Source organism: Rhipicephalus microplus, chromosome X (assembly GCF_043290135.1).
Source record: "Rhipicephalus microplus isolate Deutch F79 chromosome X, USDA_Rmic, whole genome shotgun sequence".
In the NCBI taxonomy this organism is placed as follows: Eukaryota; Metazoa; Arthropoda; class Arachnida; order Ixodida; family Ixodidae; genus Rhipicephalus; species Rhipicephalus microplus.
Window position 1 is genome coordinate 171,015,928 of NC_134710.1, and position 22,024 is coordinate 171,037,951.

At 45.3% G+C, this 22,024-nt stretch overlaps 1 protein-coding gene across 2 annotated transcripts; it reads left to right on the plus strand.

Moving 5' to 3' along the window:
- Window positions 1-546: 546 nt before the first annotated feature.
- On the plus strand, window positions 547-15,099 carry LOC119176944 (tubulin alpha chain-like). Of its 2 annotated transcripts, none has more exons than XM_075878197.1 (5): window positions 547-799; window positions 8,638-9,000; window positions 10,328-10,855; window positions 13,491-13,696; window positions 14,901-15,099. In XM_075878197.1, exons 1-5 carry the CDS (start codon window positions 578-580, stop codon window positions 14,989-14,991), a joined length of 1,410 nt encoding a protein of 469 aa, XP_075734312.1. In that variant the 5' UTR covers window positions 547-577; the 3' UTR covers window positions 14,992-15,099. The 2 variants fall into 2 exon arrangements, with proteins under 2 accessions (XP_075734312.1, XP_075734313.1); XM_075878198.1 differs by having other exon boundaries at window positions 10,331-10,855.
- The last annotated feature ends 6,925 nt before the right edge of the window (window positions 15,100-22,024 follow it).

The following is a 22,024-nucleotide window of genomic DNA, read 5'->3' on the forward strand; positions in this document are numbered from 1 at the left end:
GAATGCGCTGTAGAATTCGAAACCTATTTTTTACATGCATAGAGCGGGTTTGGCAATCTACCCTTTTTTTCTTCTATTGCAACAAATTCGAAACTATTGAACATTTCTTGTTGAGCTGCCGACGGTTTTCCTTACACAAAAAACGTGGCATCGAAATTATATTGCGGCAATGTGGTCTATCGGTCATGTCAGCCATTCTGTTATCATTTTAGGCCTCGGCGCTGGCACACTGGGACAGGAATATTTTTAAAGCTGTCGAAAAGTTTACATGCAACTCAAATAAATTTGGTTGGTTTATCAACTACTAACAATTCTTTATTCAGCCTTCCTCGTCAAAATATCTTCAGTCTTTGGGAGATTGCACAAAATAGTGCAACTTAAAATTACAGTTATTCATAATTAACGTTACAATAACAATTATCTCAAAATAATTTTACCTCTTACTAAATATTAATCATAAATTTAGTATGTACGATCCACCCGACTCATTGCCGATTCTCCAGAATTGGTAGGTGCCAATGATCCAAGGACCATCGTCACCATCATCACCATCAGCGACTGATACCGACACAAAAGGATGAAGGCGAAGCGGCGCTCGGAAAAGACAAACGTTTCGGCTGAAGGCGGCGAAGATTCATCTGACGATGATTATCTTGACGACTCACTGGACAACTTCGAACCCATAGACGTCAACTACATGAAATATCTGGACGATGCAACCTGGCTTTGGAATCCACTTGACGTGGTGGCCAACGAGGATGACTGCAGTTCCACTACCGCTGGTTCATCTCCTTTCCAGGTAAAAATATTCTAACTTGGAATACTTGGGACCAGTTCAAGTGGTTTATGGTCAAATTCCCAGTGGGCACCATAACCCACTGCCAAATGGTGCCCACTGGGTATTTGACCATAAATCACTTGAACTGGTCCCAGTTGAGACCCACTGGCAACTGGTCCCCACTGGGAATTTGATTATAAACCACTTGAACTGGTCCCAATTGTTTCCAGTTGCCCGTGGACACCGGCGGTGCATATAGACAAGGAAGCTTGGCGTTGAGACTTGACTTCATTTATTAGCAAATTTGCAGATTAAGTGTACGGAGGCTATAAAACGTCTTCATTGCTTCCTTCGAAAGGCTGCAGACGCTCGCGATTTCGTAGATCTCGTGCGTATGGAATCACCCGAAAGAAATATTTACACTGTTAGTGAAACTGTAATTATTAGTTTACACGTGATACTACCAGAAATTAAATTTCATCAGCATCCAACTAGCATTGGATTATTAGAAAATCGTGCAGTGTGTCCCAAAGTAAAGTCGATATTGCTCTTAACCAAAAGACAAGTACTATAGTCGCAATTACGGACAGCTCCTGTTTAAGCAGAAACTGTGGCTCTTACCCCCGTATTCACAAACGCTCCGCGACTCCACTTTCGCCCTTCAATTGACAAAGTTGAGCACTGCGCCGCTGCTCGGCTGAAAATGACGCTCCGCTGTTCGAGAATCGCACCACGTTATCGCTGATATGCAGTGACAAGAGAGGGCGCTTCCATCGGCTTTCTCAAGTGAAGGTGAAGCGTTGAGTGAAGGGACGTTCTAGAATACGGGGGTTAATTCCCACCTTTTGTTACGTGACTCGATCGATGACTGGTATATTGTGAGAATTTTAGGAGCGAAGCTCCTTAAGGCGCGGGCTGTGCGTCCCCTGTATGTAGCCACCTCTCGTTCAGTTCTAAGTATTACGCTAGCCACCGCCCGATCTAAAGGGTACAGCCATATCCATCCGTCCGTCCGTCCATCCATCCATCCATTCATCCGTCCATCCATCCGTCCGTCCGTCCGTCCATCCATCCATCCATCCGTCCATCCATCCGTCCGTCCATCCGTCCGTCCGTCCGTCCGTCCATCCATCCATCCATCCATCCGTCCATCCATCCGTCCGTCCGTCCGTCCATCCATCCGTCCGTCCAAAAGATGCAAGATGTTATAAACTAGACGGCGGTACGTGTAGTTGATTATGAAAGATGCGAGGTTTTATAAAATAGGAATGATGCCACATATGGCGCGTGTCACCGTTCGATATAGTGCGGCGACGTACGCTAGGGGGAGCGTTGCAATAAAATAGAGTGAGTTCTGCGCGAGCGGTGGTAGAGGTCGGACGTGTTTTTGGAGAGCTCCGGAATGACAGCTACAGATAAGTGTTTTTGCATGTTTCCAGCTTGCCTCTGTATGTAGCGTTATGAGAACGTAAGGCGCTAGCGTAAAGCTTGATTAGGTCTAGTACGGTGTACGTTTTTTTTTAGTATTTTGTACTGTGTCTTTTTTTTCTCCAGCCACCACGTGGCTGAGGCCTGCGCGTAGACCGACCACGTGCATGCGCAGGTGCTGTGAAGTGTAGCGTATTTATTTATTATTGTGGCTCTTTTTGGCTTAGACCAGTGTATTTTAGTACAGTTTTCTAACACGTGGGCATCGGTAAACTGAGCTAGCCATGGTCAAAAAGACCGTAAAGTGTTCAGAGTGCGGGGTAGGGTGGAAGGTGGAAATTAGTGCGGAAGAGAAAGCAGAAGATGACGCCAAGTGTAGACAGTGCGAGTTCGAGGAGAAAATGAAAAATATGATGGCGGTCCAGAGTGGGCTCATGGAGAAAATCGCAGAGCTGGAGAATGCATTGGCGAAGGAGCGAGAGAAAACGTCAGCCATGGAGGAAAGGCTGCGGGCAGCCGAGAAGGGCCTATCGAAGGTCGTGAAAGGGAACGAAGACGCAGGTGACGGCGGAAGCATTATGGCGACGACCCCCCGTGCGGGAGAGATGAGGGAAACAGGCATGACAAAGGCAGATACATTGGCCACAGGGCCCAGCTACCGGGAAGTAGTTTTGAGGGAGGGAGGGAGCAAACCAGCAGCCGTGACTCACGCTAGTCACCTAGTCAGCAGCCAGGTGCAGGTTTCAGAAGGAATGTCTGAACAGGTCATCGTCGCCGGTGACTCAAATTTAGTCCGATGCGCAGCGGCAATCAAAGAAAGGGTGAAAGGCGACAAGAGAGTTGCGATAGGGACGTTCCCAGGACAAACGCTGGGGACAGTAATGAGTCAAGCGGGTGAACAACTCGCAGCTAAAGCTAACAATCGTAACCTCGTTGTAATTGCGGGAGGGTTAAATGACGTCCTGAAAAAAGAATCGTCAGGACTAGCGACGACCTTGGCGAAAGGGGTGGATGACATGCGCACCGTGTCCCCCCAGGTGCAAATTGTAGTATGCACAGTACCGGAAGTACCAGTACGCAACGTCAACCTGCAAAGAGCGGTTGTCGATGCAAACAAAGAGATATGGCGAATTAGTCGAGAGAAGGGTTTCGAGGTAGTGGATTTAAACAGGGAAGTTCACAGGTGGGGTGGATTCCAAAGAGACAAGATTCATTTCGATAAGAGGCTTGGACACGAGGTGGGCTGGCGACTGGCAGGACGCGCAGTAGCTTTTTTGGGGGGCTCACGGGCCCTTCGGAGTCCGGGGTAGGTCGTAACAGGGAAAACAACCAGGAGGACGCTTTGACAGGTAGAATTGCGAAAAACCAGAAAAAAGGTAAAAGAAAAAGGAAAAAGGCGCGTGTTGCAATTAGTTACATAAACATGCAGGGTGGCAGAAAGAAGGCAAAATGGTTAGAGATTGAGGAGCAGTTAAACAAAGAACAGATAGGCGTGTATGCGGTTACAGAAACACACCTTAGAGACTTGGAAGAGCCACCACATATTAAAAATTATGTCTGGGAAGGGTGTAACAGGACCATATCGGAAAGGGAAGGTGGGGGTGTAGGAATGCTAATTCACCGCGGAGCCAAATGGGTTAGAGTGAAACAGACGTGTTCAGAGCACCTCTGGGTTCTGGGCACAGTAGGTGGAAAGGAAACGTGGCTAGGGGTAGCCTACTTGTGGACGGGGAATAACTGCAGAGAAAAGAATCAGGAGATAGTGGATTGCATGAGTGCGGATATTAAGGAATTTGGTAATGGGGCCGAAATCATCCTTCTAGGGGACATGAATGCCCACATACATGACCTTGACGGATATTCAGACACCAATGGGAAGTTATTACTAGATCTTTGCGAGCAACATAGTCTGGAGATAGTTAACACGGGGCCTAAATGTGACGGCCAGATCACATGGGAAGTCGGAAACAAGCAATCAAGTATTGATTATTGTCTCATGACTGAAGGAATTTACCACAAACTGACAGAAATGAGGATAGACGAGGAAGGCATTAACAGCTTGGGTAGTGATCATAAACGAATAACATTACAAATGGGATACGAAACTGAAAATATGAGCATGGAATCAAAGTCTGGCAGCTCGTATTTAAATGACAAACAAATAATAAATATAGCCGCAAGAGTCGAGGAAGAAGTAGGCGAAATACCAGGCAAGGACTGGGAGTATAGTGAGCTGTTACATCTAATGACGAAGGAGATAGGGAAAGAGAAGAAAACTGTTTGCTGGAAAGGAAAAAGGAAGCCAAAAAGTTGGTGGAACAAGGAAATCCGGGAGGCGATCGAGAAGCGACGCGAAGCATCACGGGAGCATAGAAAGGCAAAAAAGGAGAAGCGGCCGCAGGACGAAGTCAAAAAAATATGGGAAATATATTTAGAGAAAAAATCCCTTGTACAGAAATTGGTAGAGGCAAAAATTAAAGGTGAAAGTGAACGCTGGATGACAGAGATACACGAAAAAAAGGAGGCCGCGCCTAGGATTTTTTGGAGCCACATAAAGGCGCTAGGTAGGAAGTCTGTCACAACGCAACAACATATTCTAGATGAAGGAGGAAATCAATTGGAAGGGTACGAAGCGCTAGGTTACATCCAAAAGGTAACAGCCGATTCGTTTCAAAAGAGCGTCCAGGGGATCTCCCCGGTGAGTAAAAGTGTGGCGGAGAAAGCAACAGAGGAAGAGCTAGTACTTGATAATTTCAACTGGAAAAAGGCCGAAGGAAAAATTCCAAAGTGCACTGCCGCGGGTTTAGATGGGATTCCCGTTAGCCTCATTAACGAACTAGGACATAACACTAAAGAAGCATTGTTAAAAGCAGTAGAAAAAAGCTTAAAGGACGGACAAATACCGGACAGTTGGCGACAAAGTAGAATGAACTTAATCTATAAAGGCAAGGGAGAAAAGGACAAGATTCGCTCGTATAGACCACTAACCATTACATCGGTACTATACAGGTTGGCGATGCAAGCAGTAAAAATGAAAATAGAAACATGGGCCGAACATAACGATATTTTGGGAGAACTTCAGAACGGATTTCGAGTCGACAGGCGGTTGGACGATAACCTGTTTGTTCTCACTCAGTGTATAGAAATATCTAAAATAGAGAATAGGCCCTTGTACGTGGCTTTTCTAGACATCACTGGGGCATACGACAACGTTAATCAGGAAATTTTGTGGGATATATTGAAAGGAATGGGCATGGGCGACGACTGTATACAGCTTTTGAGGGAGATATACCGAGAAAATACAGTTTGCATAGAGTGGGAAGGAATGCGTAGCAAAGAGAACGTTGAGGTTAGCAGGGGTCTGAGACAGGGATGTCCTTTGTCCCCGCTGTTATTCATGCTGTACATGGTGAGTATGGAAAAAGCGCTAGAAGGTAGCAACATTGGTTTTAATCTGTCACACAAACAGGGCGGCATGATGATTGAGCAGAAGCTTCCAGGTTTATTTTATGCGGACGATATCGTCTTATTTGCGGACAGTCGAGATGATATACAGCAGCTGGCGAATATATGCGGAAGGGAAGGTGAAGCTCTTGGACTAGGATTCAGTGTAACGAAGCGTGGATTGATGGTATTCAATGATCCCTGTGATCAGACGGTGTCCATACAAGGCCAAGAAATACCGAGGGTAAGTGAATACAAGTACCTTGGAGTATGGGTAAATGAGAGTGATAGATACATGGAGGTACAGGAAAAAGCCTCGGCAGCAAAAGGAAAGAGGAATGCGGCAATAATGAAGCACAGAGCGTTGTGGGGATACAATAGGTATGAGGTGCTTCGAGGTCTGTGGAAGGGTGTAATGGTTCCAGGGCTTACTTTTGGGAACTCAGTGGTGTGCATGAGGGCAGAGGTGCAATCGGGAATGGATGTAAATCAAAGGACTGTGGGACGCCTCGCGTTTGGTGCTCACGGGAAGACGACAAACGAGGCTGTAAAGGGCGATATGGGGTGGGCAGGTTTTGAGGCGAGGGAAGCGCAGAGCAAAATAAGGTTCGAAGAAAGGCTAAGAAATATGAAGGAGAGTAGATGGGCAGAGAAGGTGTTCCGTTATTTGTATAGGAAGAGCGTGGACACACAGTGGAGAAAAAGAACTAGAAGACTCACTAGTAAATATACGGCTGGTATTGTGAGCCATATGTCAACAAAGAGCGTTAAGGGAAAAGTCAGGGAGGCGGAGAGGATTTACTGGATGGCAGCTATGGAGAAAAAACCGGCTTTGAGTAACTACTGAAAGGGCAAAAATGAAATAAGGAGGGAGGCATTTTACGATAATTCAAGGGGAAGAGCTTTACTGTTTGAAGCGAGATCGGGTTGCCTTAGAACGCGTAGTTATAAAGCAAGATTCAGTAAAGAAGAAGAACAATGCACATGCTGCGGGAAAGATAAGGAAACGGCGGAGCATGTTCTGATTGAATGTGGAGATATCCACCCAGGTGTACGTTTGGGCACGAGCCTACAGGAAGCCTTGGGTTTTAGGGACAACAATGGAAAGCTGAACACACCCGCGATTGAAATAAGTAAGAGACGGTTAGAGTATTGGTGGCAGAAAATTAGAGAGAAAGGACAAAAATAAATATTGGAAAAATAAAATATGGACAGTGTGCCGTAAATGGCAGAGAACTTAAGCTGAAAATTTACCTTTTTTTCCATTAAGATAGAATTTATCGAAGTAGAGGCATTAGGCCAACATAAAAAAAGAAAAAAGGTTTTTTTTTTTTTGTCGAGCCTGGTGGCATACTTGTCACCACCCCGTTATAAAGGGGACGCTCATAGCATCCATCCATCCGAGTGGGCAAAATGTACGGAGGATTCATGGTTTACCAAGTTTACCTCCGGAGCTTCGCCCACTCATCATCATTCACTTCGTGGATATGGCGGCATTTTTTTATGAAGCAATCATAAGTGAGGTTCTACCCAATCGTGCCTTTACACATGTGATGGCAGTTTCCTACAAATCCCTCTACCATACAGTCAACAACTTTGCTGAATAAATAAGCACACCTTTATTGTACATATCGGTATAAAGTACAGATAAACAACAGTATAATTTGCAACCTTGCACTGCAATTATTAGCACAATGAACTCGTGTCACGTACAATTCTAAATTCTAATTCCCTCGAGAATGCTCATAAATGTCGCAGCACATTATTTTACATTATTTGCAGCGATCACGTGTTTATCTATTCCAACTTTTAAACCGTAGTCAAGCTTATATTTGCGGCAAAAAAAAAAAGCGCTTGACAATAAAGTCCAAGCTCACAAACAGACAACATGTTTGAGGATATTTAATTACCGATCAAGTACGTGCCATTTTCTAGTACTTCGGATAGAGCTACAAGCCTGCAGGAGTATACTTCGTAATTATTTAGCCTGCTGTTGAACACGGCGTATTTTTTTACGACACTCCAAAACAAATGGCAGCGAATCTGCAGTGTCTGAAGCATTGTTTACAAGGCAACGCTAGATCGTCTCCAGTCTCAAAACACTTTGTGTTGCATTACATTATATATACATCTTCACTTGCTCGAAGCAGAAGGAATTTATTACCTTCAAACGGCTGCATTGCAGACAAGGCAGCCAGCGCGGCATTTCGAACACGATAAGTCCACATATCCGTTTTGTCACAGGCAAAAAGACTCATCCGACGATCACGGAAAATGGTAAAGTCTTCCAGAGCTGAAACTGTCGAGCACTAATCAATAGCTAAGTTATGCGTGCCATGACTCCACGTTCCTCATCAAGAACAACATAACTGCGCCGCGCTTCTCTGCGTATCCGTGGCACGCTATCCCCTCGACAAATGTGCTGTATGAAACTGCTCGTCGCTGTGTTAAAAATGTTTCTCTTGTGCGCTTCTTTCATTGAAAATTGCAGAATCTGCGCTTAATAAGGTATTTCAGTCTGTTTGACATTAACGTCTGATTATACTTTACTGTTTTATTCAGTATTTGAGCGTAAGGTTAGATACGCAACTACAGTACACGTTGACTGCAATCACGGCTGCCATTGTGGTGGTTTGCACGTTTGCGGTGGAGTTCGCAGCATTATAGAATATCGACAGTCTCGGCCGTGGTAGCTACAGGCTCGCTACTGTGTTATTTTTGTTTGTTGTTTGGAACTAGTGCGCCTGTGCAGCACAAAAGGCGGTCAAGCAGGCGTGCTCCCTGCGAGATAATTCGGCAATATTATAGCCTGATGTACGTCAACCGGGATCACTTCGCCTGCCTATTGTCACTGCGATGAACATAAAGAAACAGTGGCAACAGCTTCTTGCAGTTTAATTTACTATATAAAACGCTAAAACAAGCGTACGTTTGAATTCAATGTGTTTGCGCATTTGTGCTACTCAATATTACACGGCATCCTGCAGGATGACCGGATGTCGAGTGACGAGGCCTCGGGTGGAGTTGATTTCTCCAGCACGTTCTTCGCCGAGACTGGCGCAGGCCGCTATGTCCCGCGGGCCGTGTTCGCCGAACTCGAGCAGATGATCTCCGACAAGGAGGACGCAGCCAACACCTCAACGCGTGGTCACTACAACATCGGAACGGAGATGGTCGACCTCTTGCTCGACCGCATCCGTAAGCTTGCCGACCAGTGCACGGGCTTGCAGGGCTCCCTCGCCTTTCACAGCTTTGGTGGCGGATCCGGCTTCACGTCACTCCTCATGGAGCGTCTCTCGGTCGACTATGGCAAATCTAAGCTCGAGTTATCCATCTACCCTGCTCCACAGGTAGGTATTTATTTAACTTTTTCTCTGGCGAGTTTTGACCATTACGTGTTATTATGACATGTACCTAACTCAAAGTATGCACACACGCACACACAGACACACACACACACACTGAAGAAGACGCACAATACTCCTAAAACATGTTTGAAATTTCGTAATTTTCTTTTGATACAAGTGATGCCAAATGTTTTTGTTTTCTATAATACCATTCTGCAGTCCTTTGAGAACAGTTCTAATCATTCTGACTAAGATTGATAAAGAAGTTTTTAATACATATTCTTTTATTGATGAATCTGAATCTTTGTTTTTGTTTTGTTGTTGTCATCATCGTCATCGTTGTGACTGACGTAAGACGGTCACAGAAAGCAGATATTTCAAAAACGCAGAGATTTCTGTAAAGTTTAAAAAATAAAATATTTGTTCAGAATTCGAGAATCTCATACGACCTATTTCTTTTTTTACTTTAATTGATTGATTTGTGTTTGAAGAAGCATATTTGTAATATTTAGCTTGCGTGGCTGTAAGCATGGTCGCGGATTTACGAAAACGCTCTCTTCGTAAAACAGCTGTCGCGACGCTTGTCAATTTTTTCTTTGCCTATTTTTTATTTGAAAACGAATTCTGACTTCGCGCTATTCGCTAATCTGGCCTTAATATAAATTTTTTTCATGAAATAGGAGACAGCATGGCAGTCAGATCTCCTCACCGGATGGCGCGCTTTTCACGTATACCGCGCTTTCGCGGATAGCCATACTCGTAAGGAGGTCGACATCTAAAAGATCCGTTGACCGCGGTATATTTTTCACGAAAGTGTTTATCACTGCTGCCTGGCCAGGAACAAAAACGCATTGGAGCTGTGCTTTTCGCTACCAACCTAGGTATCGTTGACGTCGACTGATACCAAGTAAGAAAAGGCCGGACAAACGCTGGCCAAAACACTGTATGTATACGTAGTTCGGCCTTTGTGATGCCACCACGTGTCGTACGAACACCAGGGATGAACAGCTCCAACGGAGACCTATAGCCACGCTGAACCAAGACGGGCTCGCATACGCGCCCAGACACTCGAAGCACGGGCTGTTGTGCGTGCGAGAAACGCTGCAGCTCAACTCGCATTAGACCAGGTTCACTACATTTCGCATGGTTCTTAAATCTCTCAAAGCCTTACCTCGTATAACAGTCCCATGTGTTGCTATCGCATTAACTGCTTTAGCCTTATGCCAAAAGTGTGATTTTTTTTTATCTTTCGCGCGATCGACCTTCTAGATAAACCTTTTTGCAGAATTCCAATTCACCACGAATGAATTCCGCTGTTTTCTGCATTTAGCAGGTGGAGTTTATGAACGTCTACATCCGCCAGGCTGTTCTTCAGATTGGCAACTGCTACTGGAAACTGTACTACCTGGAACACGGCATCCAGCAGGATGGTTGGATACCGAGTGACAAGGCCTTGGGTGGAGTTGACAATTTCTTCAGCATGTTCCTCGCCATGACTGACGCAGGCCCCCATGTCCCACGGGCCGTGTTCATCGAACACGAGCCGACGGTGGTCGATGAAGTCCGCTCTGGGTCCTGCCGCCAGCTCTACCACCCCAAGAAGATGATCTCTGGCAATGAGGGCGCAGCCAAAAACTACACGCATGATCACTACACCATCGGAAAGGAGATGGTCGACCTCGTGCTCGACCGTATCTGTAAGCTTGCCGACCAGTGCACGGGTTTACAGGGCTTCCTCGTCTTTCCCAGCTTTGGTGGTGGCACCGGCTCCGGCTTAACGTCACTCCTCACGCAGCGCTTCTCAGACGAATACGGCAAAAAATCTGAGCTCGAGTTACCCATCTACCCTTCTCCACAGGTAGGTTTTTCTTTACCATTTTCTCTAGCGAGTTGTTTTTTTTTTTTATGCAAAAATACCACTTTTTGCCTATTTATTTCAAAGTATCTTGAAACATCTAAAATAGTTCAAAGGCACTTTACAGGTAGGTCTTTATTCGCTAGATGCATGCAAACATTTTTTTATATGTGCGTAGAATGGGCTTCACTGCACTCCACCTTGGAAAATGCATGCCCTGTTCTCTCCAGTTTTCGCTGCAGAAAATGCCTATATGAAAGCGCAAAAGACTGAGCACTAGAAAAAGAGGACACGAACAACAGCGCTGTCGCTTGTGTCCACCTTTTTATTGGGCGCCGTTTTGCGCGTTGTTTTTGTTTCCGCCAACGCTACAGCGCACGTTCGAATAAAAACCACGTCAGTATTCAAATCCCAAAAAATTTACTGCCTTTTTTACTCATTTATTTCGGGAACAGCTTCATTAAGTCGTACTCAGTGCAATGATAGCTTCACCAATTCGAGTTAACGACGGCCTGTGGTATAACGGAAACTTCTTCATTGGATAGGGGAATTCATAAAATCGGGTTTCGTTACATCAAGTTTTATCTGTACAAGTACTTCTTGTGAATGTTTGCAGAATACAGTCGCCGAGAAGTGATAAACGTTTCATACATGCTTAGCTACGGTGATATTTGGTAAAATACAACCTTCAATAACTGGACGCACCCAGCAACGTAAAGCAGCAACTGCAGTTATGAGATTGGGCGACTCGGTTGAAATTCATGGTAACAGCGCCTACAAGATATCAGCAGGAGAAAGAAGGCACATGCAACGTTGGGCAAGTACTGTCGCATTCTTTTTTAGTGAGAGCAGGAGCACGTGGATTTATATACTAGCGCCGTTAGGCGACACGTCACAACATCTGTGCGCATGCGCGAGGAGGGTCCTTCAAGCGCCCACGTCGCCGGAGGCTCGTAACCCGGTCTTGGTGGTGATCTTACTATGACTGAAACTAAAATTAGGATGCTTTCATGTCAAACTGTGTGCTTCTTGTGCGTGTGGTAGTTTTCATACGTCGTCCTCCTGTGTCGTAGTCGTAAAACGGACCGGCAAAGGAGCACAAATATGGAAACTGTTATATGGCGCACGTTTCACAAAATATTGATAGTTTTAATAAAGAAGCGTCAGTGAACAGGAAAAATTTTGTTGTGGGTTATATTAGTATTTTGTCATGGGTCTCGCTGCAAAAAAAAAAAAAACACCATGTGTTGTGGGAATGTGAAGCCATCGGCTCCACCCTGAGCGAGGACAGGTGGGTTGCGCTCTTACGCAGCCCCGTACTTAACGATAAAACCCTGGCCGTCCAAAGTGCCCGTGAACGGGCCGCCAAGCTCGGCTTGACGGTCCCTACGTGGGATTAGCCGGGTGGCGCGGGGTCTCCCCTGCGTCTTCTCAGGATCAATTTAAAGCTTTAATCAATCAATCATCACTTCTGCCGTTTGCAAGAGTAATGAGGATCACAGCGTTGGCACAAGGTAATGATGAGCTCGAATGTTTTCCCACTCTTTGCGGACGGCTGCCTATAGCTCGCCCACAGTCACAGCTTAAGGAGGGTGTCACACTATGGCTGCTTTTGTGTATATTCACAAAGTGTTTGTGCCGACCAGAAAAGCGTAGCAATCCTACGATTTTCTATAAGCTCTTTCACAACTTTTTCCGAGTGTGCTGGCGCCAGGCCATACTGAAACGCAGTATGTGCGTCGGGTTCATCCGTGAATTGTGTGGAACGTAATAGCAAGTCCAGCGTTGCTACCACATTGAACGTTAAGGGACATGAGACGGTCCAAGTTTCTGCAGCCCTCTATACTACGGCGTCCCTCATAATCATATCGCGTTTTTGGGACGTAAAACTTAATATATTACTATTACCACATTGAAGCTCACGACTTTCTTGCTGCAGTACGCATGAAGCAGACGACATGCGCTGGCTTGTCTGACGCACTTAGCGCGACGGCAGAGTTCTCGTACGCCGAAGGCACTCGGTGTAAGCAAGGCTTCTTGCTACCGCTGCTTAACTGCGGTGGGAGCCCGGAAAGCCTGAAATCGGGGGGCTTTAGGAGAGCCACGCGGTCCCGTGTGCACTCCCAAAAATATTGCGACTCTACATGTTAACAAATGGCATGTGCTTAGCATGTACTTATATGCTTGTTATCTAGCTTTAAAAAAACATTTCTTCCAATAAACTCGGTTGCTAGGACAGCGTTGTATGTGTCTTCTCTTTCTTGGTCCCGTCCTTTGCGCTGGTGTTCAAGTACCACGCTCATAGGGGTAGGCTCTGACCAACGCACCATGCACGTAACTTCAAAGAGAACACAGATGGCATCACAGGGCGACGATAAGCCGACCGGAGAATGGTTGCTTTCTAATCACTTTTAGTTATGTGAATGTCGTGCCAACTGCGAAACGTTTAGCTGTTTCGTACTGCTAAATATGGTCTTGCTTCGTGTTGCTATCATTTGAGGTCTGCGATTTGTCTCTGTCTCTCAGGCATTTTCGCCATGTTCACAGTTTTTTTTAAAGCACGAATACTGAATATGAGGAGATATTTACTTATGTTTATGAGGCTTACAACTCTATCCTGACCATGTACACCACGCAGGAACACTCCGATGGCGCCTTTATGGTTGACAACGAAGCCATCTATGACATCTGTCGCCGTTACCTGGACATCCAACAGCCTACGTACGCCAACCTGAAACGACTTATAAGCCAGATAGTTTACTCTATCATGGCTTCGCTCAGCTTCGATGGTGAACTTAACGTCGATTTGATTGAGTTCCACACCAACTGGGTGCCTTACCCCAGGTTTGTAAAAAATACACCAGGAGTTTCACGACTTCTATAGCAGATAACTTTGTTCGAAGGACCCTATCTGTCCTACATTGTTGCGGTTCATGTTGTACCACAGCTGCGAAGAAACTCGGCGAATAGATAGCAGATATATATAGCGAGAAAATGGGATATATAGCAAAATAAGATGACTAACGTGTGACAAGAGGTCAATTACAACGTGTGTAAGGCAATATTCATTCTACCATTTCATGCCTATGTATGTTACGTATATTGGCCTCTATTCACTGATGTCTATGATGCCGATATTTGAAACTTATTATAATATGTCATAAAAATACACTTGAAGAAATTTAAACCAGTGATGACACTGTAAACCCCCCGGCAGACTTCGAGAAATTTGTAATTGATGATACTCTGTTTAAAATCCCCCCCCCCTCCCTCACTCTCTCCGGCCACTACGCAAAACACATGACACACTGCAGTCATATTACATGGCATAGGCCTTCTTTCTTTTTGACTTTTCTTTCTTCCACTGGCTTATAGCAAGTTTTCTATGCAGATATACAAGTATAGCTATCTAGCTCGAGCCATAGTACTTAACCGCACCTTATTGTGACGTTTTCTCTTTTTTTTTCAAAACTAGAAATTTTTCTCCTATAACACGTATAGTCATTCAGCAAACCACATTGCTTTTACAACAATAATGACACATAAAACATCGTATGTAATGTGTGATTTAAGACGTAAGCTCTAGCACGTACGAAATTCAAAAATCGACAGACGCATGCTAAGTTCTCTTAATCAGCTGCCAAGAAACTCATGCTTGCTGGAAATCTCAGACTCAATCTTTTTTTCTGCAGTTTCCTTCTACAAATGCTTACTAACAGATTTGGTTACTCGTAGAATGTATGGGAATGATAAGTGGTTGCCAACATCAGGATTCAATTGAAATTTTGTGGAAGGTCACGTGAAGTCACGGTGGCAGATACACATCGACAAGTATTTGTCAAATACTTCTCAACGTCTTATTGCCGTCATGGGGCCATACATGTACATTGGTTACCTCCCGTCTTCACTTTGTCGTACAATTTTAGCAACAACTGGCACCGCATGTTCCTGCTGTGTGTGCATCTTACCGTAAACCTAACAACCTTTATTTATAGTCCGTTATCGCAAGATTCACTTCCCATTATGTACGCGCCCGTCATCTCTGCAGAGAAGGCCTACCACGAACAGCTTACCATGGCCGAGATTGCCGAGATCACAAACGCCTGTTCCGAACCTGCCAGCCAGATGGTCCAAGATGACTCCCGCCACGGAAAGTACATGACATGTTGTGTGCTGTATCGCGGTGACGTGTTTCTCAAAGATGTCAACGCTGTCATTGTGACCATTAAACCCATGCACACCATCAATTTTTTTTTTCAATTTTTCTCGCGCATATATACACGCACACATACACGCTCACTCTCAAAAATAAAATATGGTTGAACCTTTCGCCCCTTACCCCATTCGAAAAGAAATTCTGGCTACGTCCCTCAATACTGCTGCAGAACGTGTGCTGGAACTTCCACTTGGGGACTGCCAAATGCACACAATCTAATCGCGCAACTGTAGCATTATGCATGTGATCAAAAGAAAAAAAGTTTGTTGTGGTAGCGGTGTTATAGTATTACTGTTATGGTTGTTTATATCACCTGCCATCTCTGCTAGACGGGCATTAAAGTTATCAAGAAAAATATATACGGTCACTGCACTTGAATGGTTCGCTGAAATTCACGACGGTGGACAATGGCAGTAGTCTTCCATTTTGACGTCGCCAGCTGGTGTGGATGCCTGCGTGCATTTGACAAGCTTTCCAAGTCGTACAATAAGCAGCCTGTTATGATGCATTATATGGTCAGCCAGTAGAGTTTACAATGTAAGCAAGTTTACAGAGATGAAAAAAAAATGTTTCGAAAGGGAATGGTTTCAACAAATGGACTTGTCGTCGTCAAGGCAGCACTGTAACACTTTTTTTTTCAAACTTTTTGTTTCAGTGTTTGAATGTATACATCTTGTCTTCAAGACGTCCGGGTGTCTTGTTAAGGCTTACAACTTTATTTCGCAGCCAAATCAAACACGAACACAAATCGCGTACGTGATTTGCCGAAGTTGTGGCTGTTGTTATTATCTAAATAAAAAAAGTTTACGAAGCGAGAGCGAAATAATTGGACGTCTAGAAAGGCCGTAAAATGCGTGAACCAAAAATCACTCGAGAAGACGGCTGTCATCTGTGAAAAAGACAAGATCAACTGGAAAAAATCGTGAAAACAGTTCAACAGAAACTCTTCCACTATTGGTCACTTTTTTTTTAATCTATGTCATTGAAGGCGTCTCTCACAACTCACTCGTAGAGGTTCTTAAAGGCCAACTCCGGCGATTTTTAGACCATGTCAAGGTAATGGTGTTTTTATGTTCATGAGACACTGTTGTCACAAGCCCAATAGCTGAAATGCTCAGAAAATTTGAAAATACTCTTTAATGCGCAAAAATGTGCAAAACCGACACTGAAACCTGACCTGGCGCCCTGTCTGCGTATGACGTACTATTTTGTAAGAACCGGAGGTGGTATGCTGGTCCCCAGGGCGCGTAGTATGAAAACTGCGAAAGACAGACCAGCGAAGTGCTGGCCGAACACCATAGAGGAAGGACGAAAGCTTTCCCGTGCTATACCCGTGCCAAAGATCGACGCCACCGCCTTGTGGAAAGCACAATAAACACTACAGTGGCTGAAGTAGCGATGCCATCGGCTGCGTCCCTTCGGTTGACATGCCAAACATGATTGATTGATTGATTGATTGATTGATTGATTGATTGATTGATTGATTGATTGATTGATATGTAGGGTTTAGCGTCCCAAAACCACCATATGATTATGAGAGACGCCGTAGTGGAGGGCTCCGGAAATTTAGATCACCTGGGGTTCTTTAACATGCACCCAAATCTGAGCACACGGGCCTACCACATTTCCGCCTCCATCGGAAATGCAACCGCCTCAGCCGGGGTTCGATCCCGCGACCTGCGGGTCAGCAGCCAAGCTCCTTAGCCACTGGACCACCGCGGCGGGGCATGCCAAACATGACGTCACACAGACAGTATTGCCAATCATTCTGGCAAGCGAGGGGAGCTTTTCGAGGCAATCTTTAAAATTCCTTTGCAAACAATGCATCTCTCAAACCTGCAATTTGGCATAAATCACGGAAATGCGCAAAGGAACGTACCCAGCGAATTTCATTGAGATCCATTGACCTCGAAAAATCGCCGGAGCCGGCCTTTAAAGGAAAAACGAATAAGCGCGGTGTCGTTTCTCTCTATGGAGGACACCTCCACAACCCCGAGCAGGGGTTGGTGAAATGGGAATGAAAGAGACAGAAAAAAAAGGTAAGGGTAGAGAAAAAAAAGCATTCGATCTGCCCTCCCCCCCCCCCCCGTACGCAAGAACACACGCACACAACACGCAGTCGACCGAGAAGACCACCGAGAAAGCCTGGAGTACTGTGATGTGCACGTTTTAACACGTGCAAGAGGAAGAAAGGAGCCCTTCAAACAGCCAGCTGGCCCCGTTGGTAGCGCCACTTCAGGGACTAATCCGTAGGCTTGATGGCGTCGTAGGTATAAGCAGAGCTGACACACACAAACCATGTGCTGGCGAATCCCCTGGGAGAGTAGCAAGTATCGCACGAATTGCTTCAGCAAGTCCGGCTAGCACTGTATCCTTCGGGTCGACAGCTGGAGCCGGCTGAGTCGCAGGAGATGGGGTCGCCGCAAAAACAGGCGCACTCGTACGAGGGGCAGGAGTCGACGTCGATCGGCCACCACCGACGACAGCGTCGCGAAAGAAGCGACCTTTCTCGACCGCCGCGCTGCCACGCTTGTCCTTGGTGTTGACAGCGGCCCTGGCTCCAACGCTCGGCTCAAAGTTAACACGAGAAATCTACGCGAGGGTACAAAATGTCTGGCATCATCAAGAGAGGATATGTTTATGAGCTGTACCGAATAGGTCGGGAGACACAGTCATGAGTCGACTCACTCTGACTGAGTGGGTCCAGGTGAGTAATATTTTCCTGAGTTTGAGTCCTAGTGAGTCCGGTTGAAGAAAATTTTCGTGAGTGTGAGTCTGAGTGAGCCGGACTCGGGGAAATTTTGGTTAGTCTTAATCCGAGTGAGTCCAGAGCACAATATATACTTCATCAGTGAGTCTGAGTGAGCTTTCCTTTCTCTTGCTGACCTATTGTCTCATCTACTCATCTTTATTACCAGCCTTATCTGGATTCGTGTTTATACTCACGTATACTCACACGTATCCCGAAGCAGTATTGTCCATACGCCTTTCAATGTTTATTGACCAGAGGCGTGAATTACTTAGGAAGGCGTCTTGACCCCTCCCAAGCACGAACTCTTCCAGAGACGATATTGATAAATATATCTTATGCTGTCATCTCTTTCAAAGAAGATCTCCTTACAGGTTGGAAACCTGTATAGCTAGTATTCCAAGGTACCATATGAAAGGGTGCCAAGAAGACCATCGATTACGTGAGATATTGGTGTTAAAGACCATTGACACCATAGTCGAAGAAGCTAACTTTAGGCTAACGAAATCATCTGCCGGCTGACTCGGACTCAGATCAAGCCGTCAGGGTGAGTCTGAGGGAGTAATAGTTTGGCGAGTTTGAGCCCGAAGGTTCCCGGTAGAAGAAAATGTTCGTGAGTGTGCGTCCTAGTGAGTACGGCTCAAGCAAATTTGGTGAGTCTGAGTCCGAGTGGGCCTTAAGCTCGAAATGTATTTCATGAGACAGTCTGAGTGAGCTCCACAATTTTTGCAGACCAACGGTAGCAAATGTTCTTGCGCAAAAGAGAACGCGTCCTGAAGGCATTTTAAAGATTCTGTAATCATAGAATCCCGCAATTCAGTCGTATACTTCTCGAATCGATGATTTAGATATTCACAAAGCACAATTTTATTGATATGTATACATCACCTGCAGAGGCAACACGCGCAAAGTGTGTTCTATCTAGGCATTTGTCGTTGGCACACACCATTTCATAAATATGAACGTCATATGCAAAGTGATAATGTTTAACTCACTGATGCCAGGCATTGAAATGCAGTGAGTAATTCAATAGACTGCGCATGAAATAAATACGCGCCGCTGCTGCAGACCTCTCATCGTGACCGGTGTTCCCTTGCTAAGTCAACAAACTCCATTTTCAAGCGATAAATAACAATCGGTAAAAATCGCTTCCTCTGAAACCTCAACTTCAACCGTTTCATGAAACGCAACAATAAAGCGGTTTGCGTATCGTATTGGGTGATATTTTGCTTTAAAGAACGTATTCTGCGTATAGATATTCCAAGGCGGACTGAAATAATGCGGGCAGAAAATAAATCCGCATACTGCAGAGTCCATTCGCGTCAGTGCTTTTTTTTTTTGATTATGCGAAATCTGTACTTAAGCGAAAGCTGAACCGTGAACCTACCGTGAAAAATAGAAAAACCCGTAGGTTATCATATTTATAGTCTATAGAAGAATGAAGCTTGTCCGGTGGTGTGCAGTGATTTAAACAGGCCTTGAATGTTTAATTGTGTAGTCATTGCTGTTTTACACCGAAATAAGGCTCTCTTCTTGAAATATAACTGTTCTACAAACACACACACACACACACACACACACACACACACACACACACACACACACACACAGTTTACCTCAAGGACAAAGCAATGAATGTGATAGCAAAAAATTGGAATGTTATACGAAAGAAGGCTAGAAGCTGTTTTTTTTTAATCCGATCTCGCATAACTTAGCAAACCGCTGGTTTAATTGAATAAGGCTGCTAGTACTGGCCCAAGTGGTTTTCGAGCTGTCAAAGCCTTATAAACAAGAAGGCTCCGCCGCTTTGGTCTAGTGGCAAGGTACTCAGCTGCTGCCCCGCATGTCGCGGGATTAAATCCCGGCTGCGGCAGTTTGATTTATATGTGGCGTCCCAAACCACCATATGATTATAAGACACCGTAATGAAAGGCTCTGGAAATTTCGACCACCTGGGGTTCTTTAACGTGCACCCAAATCTGAGCACACGGGCCTACAACATTTTCGCCTCCTTCGGAAATGCAGCCGAGTATCTCAGCCACCGGACCACCGCGGCGGGGCGGCTGCGGCGACTGCATATTCTATGGAGGCGAAAATGCTGTAGGTCCGTGTGCTCAGATTTAAGCGCACGTCGAAAAACCCCAGGTGGTTGAAATTACCGCAGACTTCCACTACAGCATCTCTCATAATTATATGGTGGTTTTTGGACGTTAAATCCTACATATCAATCAATTATAAACGCGAAGTCAGCGTTGGGAGTACATGTTTCCTAGCCACCTACTGATGTCTGTCGAGATGGAGAACGCGCCAACGAAGTTGCTGCTCGAACGAGGAAGTCCCCCCACCATTTTTTAGACCGGAAAACTCACGAGGCGTTTCATATCTGCTTTAGGAGCCACCGACTGCAGGCCTCGCTCACAGGGCGGTGTTCAAAATGTTTCCTAAAATTAACTACAAGAGACTCTGGCGCTGCGATTGTACATCGATTATGGGAATGATGGGTAGTACAAGGATTGTTCTAGTCTTCGTACTTGAGGGCGGCGAATCACACTTTTGACTTCATTTATTGCTGTGTTTTGGTTTGGTTTGAAGGAAAAAAGGAACCCTTTTGAGCTTTGTGACCCAATTTGAAATGGTAAGTCTAAATGATTAAGGTGGTGAAGCGTCACTACTGAGCATTAGCTAATTTTTGTTTCGTGACGGAACAGCTCGAAGCCACACGAACGCACATGGAGACAGAAGTATGAAGTTTAGAAAAATCCGTGCACTGCCCACATGGAGGAAGGAATAAACTGTATTGTATTCAAAAACGCTGCTTGACTCGAACTTGACTTGCCACCGACTTCAACGCAGCTCAAACGCGTTTCGAACGCACTGTCTTTATGCGGTGCCAAGGCAGCACAAACGCACAGACATGTTTCAAACGCACTGCATCGAAGGCGGTTTCAAGTTCAAGTCACGTAGCGTTTCTGAACTGAATACGCGGGGTTAGCTCTCCTTCCTCCATGACTACTCATCATTCCCATGCTCGCTGAAGCACCATTCGTTGCAGCTCCCATAGACACCAAGCAGGATTAAAAAAAAAATGCTGGAGTGGAAGCTCCCTCAATGCCTTGCCAGTAGAAGTGAAGTGAGCTTTTGCCACTGCGAAGATGGCGGAAACATGTTCTTTTCTGGTAGTGACTTCTTAAAGATCAAGTGGCTTTGATATGGTAATATAAATTCTACGTTAGTTCTATAATAAAATATAGTTGTTCCCGATGAAATAACGCGAAGAAACGAGTATGGGTGAATGAATCTCCGAAGAACTTTTCCTCCAATTACAGGCTTACCAAAGAACACTGAGTAACACTAAGACGCACTTGGATCACTATGTGACCCGAAAAAGTTTCCACATTAAACTTGTTGGGCATGCGAGGGAAATGCTCTGTTCTTAATCAATGAACGGTGATACTTTATCATGCCCCTAGTAAGATGGCCGCCGCTGTCGCCATCGTGCCATAGGCGTGGCTTCACTCCTGGACAATCATTCCCACTCCAGCAATTTTTTTTATCCTCCTTGATAGACACTAGCTAGCGTTAGAGTTCCCTCTAGTGGATATGTAGGAAACTCTATGGCGGTGTTATCACATGCATGATTTGTCCGACGGAGGTATGGCCGGCTTGTTTCATCCCTGCTTCAGCCGCGTTCGTAGTGCTACTTGCGCCTAGAACATATGCGCGGGGAAGCGTTATCGATTTGTACTTTGTACAGAAAATGACGGCAACGGTTAATACCCACTGAGAGCATCCATATTATTTCTCTCGCGATAAAAAAGCGTTCTTGCTTGATCGAGGTACGGTGTTGTAAGTACGTCTCTCGAAACAATGAACGCGCCGCAGAAAAACGGAGGAAGCGATTTTGCGCATGCAATCCCGCGCACGCTGGAAGTCATGCTTCTACAGCGCAGTGAAATTTGCGAGGAAAGTGATCTGCACAACTGCACAACCAGTCTGTTTCAATAGCGGGAGAAACAACTTCATTCATTTCACTCTACAAGGGGCAAGGAGCTGCAAGAAGGAGGCGAGAGATGTTATCCTATACACGCGTGAAGTTTTCTCTACGACCTCATATCTAAGATATCCTCGCGACTTTCATGGAATGTAGCTGCGTCTGGCAGCCTCCTACAGCTCCCGGCTACATAAAACTCTACAAGGGTCACGGGGT

Excerpts from the sequence above, each read along its gene's own strand:
- LOC119176944 (XM_075878197.1), top strand. The coding sequence starts at position 578 with ATGAAGGCGAAGCGGCGCTCGGAAAAGACAAACGTTTCGGCTGAAGGC. Across the intron at positions 9,001-10,327 it reads CCATCTACCCTGCTCCACAG|CAGGTGGAGTTTATGAACGT; the intron begins GTAGGTATTTAT and ends TTCTGCATTTAG. Across the intron at positions 10,856-13,490 it reads CCATCTACCCTTCTCCACAG|GAACACTCCGATGGCGCCTT; the intron begins GTAGGTTTTTCT and ends TACACCACGCAG.